Below are 8,815 nucleotides of genomic sequence, written 5' to 3'. Positions count from 1 at the left end.
ATCATACCAGTATTCCTGTTATTTTAGTGTAAAAAAGGCAGCCATTGCTGAAAACTTCATGGACCAAAGTCATAAAACCTCCACTACTGAATAGATCCACCTAGAAACTTCTATATTTGATGCAAGAAATTTCTATATTTATCTCCTTAAAATTGGGCTTCTGTCTCTTTAAGAACCTCCTGTCCTTTTCGATGCTCCTCTTTCAACGCATCATCACAATAAAGCTTCTCTATGCCGTCCATTGATCAAACTTAGGAGCTCAGTAGATGCACATTTCCACCAGGTGTTTCCTAATTGCTGCTGCCGCTAGTCTGGTGGAACTGAGTGGGGGAGGTGCAGGGAAGAGCTGCGCTGTGGAGCGGGAGGTCAAGGATTCCTCAAACATGCATGAATATTTGAGGAATCTCAAACTGGTGGCAAGACATAAAGCTCCAAAGCTACATTTTGCATAATATGCCCTTTAAGCATTCCTAGAACTTTGTCATTTTGAAAATAAAATGGAAAAAGTTTTGATAATGAAACATTTTTATAGACTTTGAGGGGTTTTTTTTTTCAAGGCTAAAAGTGAACCCTGAGCTGAAGATTGGCTTCAACATGCCAGTTACCTCACATCAGCATGAAAGATGTTTCCACTAAAGACATCTGAATTAAAAAAATAAAACATAAAACTGCTCCACTCTATGATACTAATACAAAAGGTCATAAAACAGCAACACCCAGAGCCTTATAAATGAAAAATTCAACCTGGAGCTCATTCAGCTGCATCTGCGGCCCTCATGTCTGTCTCTTTAAGACATCACCAGCAGGGACGGAGCCACTGCCACGACACTTGTGTTGCTGCAGCCAAACACACAATCAAACAAAAAGAAAAAAGAAAAAGAAAAAGGGGAAGAGGGGGAATCACTTGCTGAGCCAAAGCCAAGCTGGCACAAGACAAGTGCATAGACAAGTGAGTTTGTTTTTCTCCCCATTCTTACAAAGACACTCACACATTCACATTCTTCCAAACAGAAAAAACCACAAGCTTCCCACAAATGTCGCAATCAAATTCTCTGTCACTCAGCAAAACCACAACAAAGTCAGGACTGAACTAATCCATCAGAAGGACGCAACCGCTTCAAAAACAGCATGAAAGCACTCCAAGATGAAGAAGAGCAAGTACACCACAAAAACCCTTCTTGTCTATGATTTGTTCTTTTTATGAAAATATTTTTTCTTACTTGTTCTCATTGGTTGCGTCATATCGCGGCATGGGATCCAGATCGTTGCTGTTGACGTCATAGCTTGCCTGAGGATCCTGGAAGAGACACCAAGATGAAATCAAGTATATGAAACTTCAAGTTAGCTTCTAATAAAAACAGGAGGGGAAAAAAATGTTGAAAAAGCCCGACACGGTCATATCAGTGGATCGTCAAAACGCGAATCCAACCTAAACAAATAGTTCACATTAGAGTCATAACGGTTCTATAAATTGAATGCAATCGAAGTTAATCCACTGTGCCGAGCATTTCAGCCTTCAGCATAAACAACTCCTGGCATTAGGAGTTAATAACCGCAGCACAGGCCCCGTCAAACAGGAGGAGTCACTCTGACTGACGGCCTTACCAGCTGCCTGAGGCCAAGATGATTATCTAAATATCTGACAAACTTCATCATCCCTTAACATCTATGTAACTAGAGACGTACAACAACATGGACAGCACCTTGCAAAAGTACAAATAGCTCAAGAACTTTTGCTTTCCCTAGATTTTTATTATGTCTTGTAACAGAACACCATGAAGTTCTGCACACTTAAGTGGAAGTAAAAGTACTTTGCTTTTTCTGAAATGTTTTCTACATGAAAATCTGAAAAGAGGGGCAAATACTTGTGTACAGCACCTCTCACTTTATGATTTTACCACCGTATAAGTGTTTAGAGGCGTCCAAAGTTTTTGTCACATCGACATCGAGTCTAAATATTCAAAGGCCAAGAAAGAAAAAAATAAATGAATAATATCAAGCAAAGTTGGCTGATTTTTTTTATTTTATTTTACTTTGTAGGAGGAAGATGTTACTCATCAGCGATCCAAACATTTGCAATGATATTATTAAAAGAAATTATTTTAAAATTATTTTATCTTCGATTGAACAGGATTTGGGTGACGCTTGCTATGTTCAGCAGAGTTTAATAAATTTGGGTGCAGCAAAGTCAGTTTTTCAGGAAAAGCCTCTAAATAAATGTGGTTCAACTTATGACAAAAGTTTAAAACAGACAAATACTATTCCTGACAATTTTCCTAAAACGAAAATTGTCAGTAATAGTTTTACCCTGGGTAAAAATGAAAGGCTTAATAAATATCATTCTTGAACAACAGTCATGAAAAAAAAAACAAAAAAAACAGTCCAAGGCCACAAATGGTCCCCGAGCCAGACTTTGGACATCCCTGCTCCAGTATCTTTCCACATCCAGGAACTCACATTTTTTCCGCATTTTCCATTGAAAATGGAGACAAAACCTCAATCCTAGTCAGATTGGATGGAGAACAAATACTAGCCTCAGTCGGTCATCGACTCACAACACGTTGTCTTGTCAACTGATTCCTCCTGCTTAGCTCTCAGTTTCTCCAAGGGAGATCATTTGAGAGGAGCCTATTTGATAGGCTTCTCTGATAAAATGCATCCTCTCTCGGCCCATGAGTTTAGCTGGATGCTCGTGGGTTCACTGGTTTGGAGTTGTCCCATACTTTCCATTTCATGAATGCTTCTGTTAATCCTGTGTTATTTCTGAGACTTCTTCGTCATGAATCTGTTTGCTCACTGATGTTCTCTAAGAAACCCTCTGAGGCCTCCACAGATTTACCGATTAGTTTTGCACACAACTTCTTTGGAAAACCACACATTCTTTCCCCTGCACCACAAAAATATGCACTGCCATGTGTTGGTCTAAAAGCTAAAAAAATATCAATAAAATACATTAAAGTTCAAGTTTGACTTGTGACAAAAAGTGGAAAACTTTATATTTACTTTTGCATTTGCTATACTTACAGCCTAGAAATATACTCTAACAAGTTTAAAGAAGCTTCCGACTAAAATATAATTTGCGATTATCAGATAAAAATTCCTTTTGAGGATTAAATTTTTCAAATTTTTTTTAGACTTTTATTATATATATATATAAAAAAAATCTTTCTATAAGCCTGACCTTTTAAGACACAATATAAATCTAGAGCCCAGAGACTACAGTATAGTTTGTATACCTACCCAAACCTCACACATAAGCAACAGTACTTACAAAGATCAACAATTTCAAGTCACTGACGACACCCAACATAAACACGCTCATGGTCGCCCTGCACGCGCATACATACACACTCACGTAGTTCTGAGAAAGGTCCGGGTGGGTCCGCTCAATCCCGTCGTCCAGAATGGTGACCACCACGTCTTTACCCGTGTAGCCCCTCTTCCACGCCCCCATGATGTTCATGTCCGACTGGCAGTTGTGGACGTCGTCGCTGCAGTGCTGCAGGGACGGAAGCAGATGGAGAGGAGAGGTCAGGAGAAAATGGAGGGTAAATAAAGCTGTGAGGCGGAAAAGGTTGAGGACATTCGCACATGAAGTACTGCTAATTTACAGCAAGATCCAGAGCAAACATTGCACAATCGGACATAAACAAGCTCAAACTTGTTTATGTTTGGTTTATTTGGAGGGTTTTATCCAGTTTTATCCAACATGGTCAAATCATACAGTCCTGAAAAAACTATATGTCCTGAAAGAAAATAAAAATCTACCTCAATCTCATTTGTGGAGAAACGTAACAAAATATGAAAAATAAAAAGTTAAATTGAGACAATAACATATTGAATTCCATCCTAAAAAAACATCTATATATTCATGTAGAAAAGCCAGAAAATAATAAACTAAAACACACACACACACACACACAAAAAAGCTTCACTCAATTCAGTCTGGATGAATTTTAGATGTTTTCAGTTGTCATCAAACATTTAACAGTGATGAAGCAGAGTTTGTATGTCAATAAGAAAACTACAAGTTGTTCTGCTCAAATTGTAATTTCTAAACTGAACAAATACACTCACACATTAGCAGTGCTTTTGATTTCAACATCATGTCAACATCATCGCATAACGTTGCAGCAAAGACAAAATACCCAAGACGTGGTTGGACCACGTGGTTGTGGTCCAAACCTCTACTATTGGTTCATTTACACATATTGCAGTTTCTCTTTGATTACTTTTTAAGATGTAAAGGTAAATCACATCTTCAGTTCACATTAAGCATACATCCGAGATTGGCACGTTTCTGCCACTCAGGTGAGATATGCAATCTAAATTTGAAGCATCCGACATTATTGTTTTGAAATGTTAAGAGGTCAGTGCAGCACAGTTTTTATTCCCACTGCCGTCGTCTCTGCTGCACCACAACTCCTGTCGTTTCTGGGCGCTCACAGCTGACTGGGATATCACCGTCTCCACTTGTGATTTATGACTCGCCAAAGGGAGCACAGAGGCAGCTTGTCTTTGTGAGTTTATGGCAGACATGTTTTGGTAAAGAGGCTACAGACTGGAGCACAACAACATCTTGAAACTAAGAAAACATTTTACAACGCAGTTAGATTTGTGCCTTTTCAGCAGATATAACACACTTTAATCACCCGTAGCACTGGCAGCTCTAAAGTCGTGCAGGCTGGAGGCAAATGAGGCGGCAAACAGGCAGGTGGCGCTGTAAACTGAAATTGCCTACCGACGAGCCCGTAAGTCAAGAGTAACTTCCCTAATTCTCATGAGACAATTAAAGGAAAATATATAAATGAAATGTTGGAAGCACTTTACTCTCTCTAGATTGCAGCTATATTTGAAGAACTAATTATCTACTCACTAGACAATTTAAAATGATATTATGTCGTGCGACAAAACATTGCTGCCAGGGTTTTATGAGAGCAATCTCACAGTGCGACACTTACAATAAAATTACATGACTGCTGTAGCTGCACAGGCCGACGGCCCCTTTTGTTTGAGTTGGCAATCCCTTATCGCTCAATGAAAATGTTAGTCAAACGTGTCCAATTTCATACGTTTCCGGGTCAAAGTTAAATTTAGGTGCACAACTGTCAACAATGACTTTTCCTTTTAGCCACTTAAAGGGGAACTATTATGTAAAATCTACTTTTTCAAGCTTCATATCATGCTATTATGTTATTTTAGTCTCCCATGGCAACCACTCAGGGGCGTCTAAACGCTTGCTCTCACAAAGTGCCGCCCATTGACACAAAGATCTTCCTTGGAGCTGCAGCCTCCAATCATTAACTGAGCTCCTTCAGACTAGCAGCAGCTGCAATTAGCAAACACCTGGTGAAACTGAGTCTGCTGAGTTTATCATACAAACCACTTCTCAGTCCAACGCTATGAAGACAGGGTTATAAATGCCATAATGGACAAACATTGTTGTGATTACGTGAAGAAGATAGAGTGTGAGAAAAAGTCGGAGCTTCTTAAAGAGACAGATGCCTAATTTCAAAATGTCAAATTACAAAGTTATGTTTGATAAATGCAGCGCTTTTATAACAACTAAAGGTGGAAAAGTTACTTAATTGTGCTTTAAAATGGCACTATGTGCCTAGACAATACATAATGCCATCCCACTAAGGAAATTTCTGCTCCTGTGGTAAGTAAGAAAAAATACATTTTCATTGTTTCAACTGTACTTCTGGTTTTTTCAAGGAAGATGTTTTTTTGTTTTTTTTTCCTCCAACCCCACTGTAAACCTAAAAACATGCACAGAAAGTTCAGAGAGTTTCAACCCCCAGTTGAAACACCCCAAAATCTCCGGTCAAAGTACCAGGATTTATCTAAATCAAGTTAACAATTGACAGAGTCGAGGACACTCGACCGGTCACATACACAGAAAATGTATACCTAAAGGAGCAATGATCTGAAGGTGTACAGTAAGTAAACACCTGAGATAAGCGCCCAAATGCAACCGGTACAAACCAGGCTTCTCCCAGCTGTTTTTTACGCAGTAAAGAAGGACATTTCTCCATAAAAACAACCATGATTGTTTGATTTCACAGAAAACAGGCACATAAATCCCTCTGCTCCACTGACACCGCAGTAATCAGGGCCACATCACAACACAACCACAACCTGCGAACAGGGGGGAAAGTGGGCAGCACACAGTCCTCTGAATATACAGTGTACTTACAATATACCACATGCTGCTCCACTTCGCATCATTGTAGAAAATGTTGTTCTGGGCCACGCTGTTCTGGGCGGGGCTCGTCTGGGAAAGGGGTGGGACAGGTTTGTAATCCCTCTTGATCCTCCTCTTCACCACCTGCTGTTCTATCCACTCCACCTAAAACAAGCACACACACACACACACAGGTGTAATTTAGCAGAGATTACTACTAATAATTAAACACACAGTGAAAATTAGCCCTCAAATAACCCAATAAGGAAACAAGATAAAGCATAGATGAATACATAACCCCCCCGTCCTAATTTACCACAAGAACCAAATAAAACATTGACTAAACTAAACTGCGAAACGAAATTTCTTTGGTGATCCCAACTGACCTAAAAACTAAAGGTTTAGTCTGATTTTCTTTTAGATATTGGAAAAATTAGGATATTAAAAAAGTATGATATTTATATTAATTTTATAGTGGTTGTAAAAATCTGGTTTCGACTGTAAAAGCAGTAAAGATTTTACAAGTGAAAAAGGGAGATGATCCAAAATGTGTTTTGGAAAAAGCATCACAACAACCCAAGACAAAAATAAATAAATAAATAAATAAATAAATAAATAAATAAATAAATAAATAAACAAACAAATAAATAAATAAATAAAAGGCAATCTTGTATTTTCTGGTTGAAAATCATTTGCTAAGAACTGGTAAAAGTCTCCCAGGTGACATCAATTTCTCAAATGTTACGCGTTTTCTTCCAAGCACAGGCCAGTCCTTGGGGAAAAAAAAGTTCATCCCGGTTTTAGACAGAATTTTCCGATTTCAAAAACAGCATTTTTCTGGATAAGGGCAGGATGGCTGAACCCACTGCTGAACTCTGCTTCTTTGTGTTTAGTCTAGCAGGTTTCATACCTTCAAGAGTTTACACTCAGACAGCAGCAAAAGATGAGACCAGACACAACATGCATGGAGAAGAAAGGAAAATAGTATAGAATTTAAATTTGCACCTAAACATATGCTACAAAGACAACAAATCCCATTGCTTTGTATAAGTTTTAACCCTGACTGTTTGTTTATATTTCACCTTTGGAAAACTGGTGCTAAAGATGGCGTTTATAGCCAAGAAGCTTTCAGACTCTCTGAAGATCCTCCTGGTATTTTATCTAGTTTTTACTCACACAATACAGACTAAAATTTATTTAAAGTAAGCAGCAAACTGAAGGAACGAGTGTAAGAGCCAATTTTAACATGAATCTTTAGCTACTGCGTTACTAATTGGTTAAAAAACAAACACTGTTTGTTAAATTTCTTCAAATAAATCTCCAAAAATGCTAAAAAAAAAATTTAAAAAAAGTGGCAATTTAAACTGAAAAACGTATGGTGACACAATATGGAATGATTTGCAAAAAGGGTTAACAAGACAACTCCAATTTCTGGAGTTGTCTTAATACTGACGAAATACCTGGTAGTTCTTTATGCAATTTCTTTAGTCAATATATCTTTTATAAATAACCCTGCAAGCAAAAAAAAGGATCAAATTAAGCATCTTTGTCATAGACTTGTGAACACAGAAGCCGGTGCAATAAAACCAGTCGGCTTTAAACCTTTAAAAACAACGATCAGGCTTTTACCAGCTGATAGTATTAGATGCCTGACTTTTCTTTAAGGAGATTAGAACAAGCAACAAATTTCTCATTTTGTTTTAATCCAGCAATTAAATGTAACAAACACTAAACATAAAATGAGGGGATTACAAGAGTTTTCACCATTTGTGCACCAACTTGCATGTCCCTAATCATATCTAACTTTTTCTAAAGTCAAAATACAGAAAATGCTTTTAAAGAAGAGCCTTTTCTTTCTTGATGCATTTAATGAACATGATATAGGTCAGATTTTACGATATTCAATATTTGTTTCTGATTACAAGTCAAAGGTAATCAACAGAAAGCTGTGTAATTTCAATTACCAGAAAAATTGATTAGTGCACCACAGTTTTTTTTTCCTTGTGCTTTTGAGATTTTCTTTATAACTTTACTATTTACAGGTCAAAGTTCAGTATTAATAAGAAATACTCTAAATAATAGAAAACAACAGCCAGTGTGAAAATAAATAAAACCCAGAGAACCATTGATCAACATCCATTGGAAAGATCAACAACAATCTGGCTATTGTTAAAAGACAATAAAACTCACACAGGGAGGTATTTTGTCAGGTTACAACCACAAAACATGCATTTTATTGGGATTTTATGTGAAAAATCAATAGATATAGAAACTAGCAATAATTTGCGCAAGAAGGTAGGAGGAAAATTAAACATTATTTACTAAATTTGAAAATCAAGAAAATATGTCAAGCCTTTAATTAAGCCCTCAATCTCTGATAAATCTAAATAATTCCTTTCAGAGGTTTCCTATAGAGTAAATAAAAGCCCTAATATAGATAACTCAATCTCAGTATAAATCCAGCTGTTCTAAGAAGGATAAATATATCACAGCTTTGAACATCTCACAGAATGACGCTGTGATCCAACACATAAAAATAGAAAGAATGGAACAACTGCAAACCTAAAAAAAAAAAAAAAAAAAAAAAAAAAACAATTCTTTTAAAAAAAAACCTTTAAAAAAAAAAAA

General features: G+C 37.2%; 1 protein-coding gene across 4 annotated transcripts in view; it reads right to left on the bottom strand.

Annotated features, from left to right (window-relative positions):
- pcsk5b (proprotein convertase subtilisin/kexin type 5b) overlaps positions 1-8,815 on the bottom strand; it is a 111,263-nt gene that overhangs the window by 77,265 nt on the left and 25,183 nt on the right. For all 4 annotated transcript variants that reach the window (XM_015039024.1, XM_015039023.1, XM_015039021.1 and 1 more), the window contains exons 3-5: positions 6,200-6,352; positions 3,356-3,499; positions 1,221-1,297 (exon numbers count right to left, since the gene is read on the bottom strand). In XM_015039024.1, the coding sequence (XP_014894510.1) occupies positions 1,221-1,297; positions 3,356-3,499; positions 6,200-6,352 (374 nt within the window). The remainder of the gene's footprint in view (positions 1-1,220; positions 1,298-3,355; positions 3,500-6,199; positions 6,353-8,815) is intronic.

The sequence above is a fragment of the Poecilia latipinna genome, unplaced genomic scaffold (genome assembly GCF_001443285.1).
Source record: "Poecilia latipinna isolate Pla-1442-1.1 unplaced genomic scaffold, P_latipinna-1.0 Scaffold460, whole genome shotgun sequence".
Classification (NCBI taxonomy): domain Eukaryota; kingdom Metazoa; phylum Chordata; class Actinopteri; order Cyprinodontiformes; family Poeciliidae; genus Poecilia; species Poecilia latipinna.
Note: the sequence above shows the minus strand (reverse complement) of the source record. Positions and strands in the feature narration are given on the sequence as shown.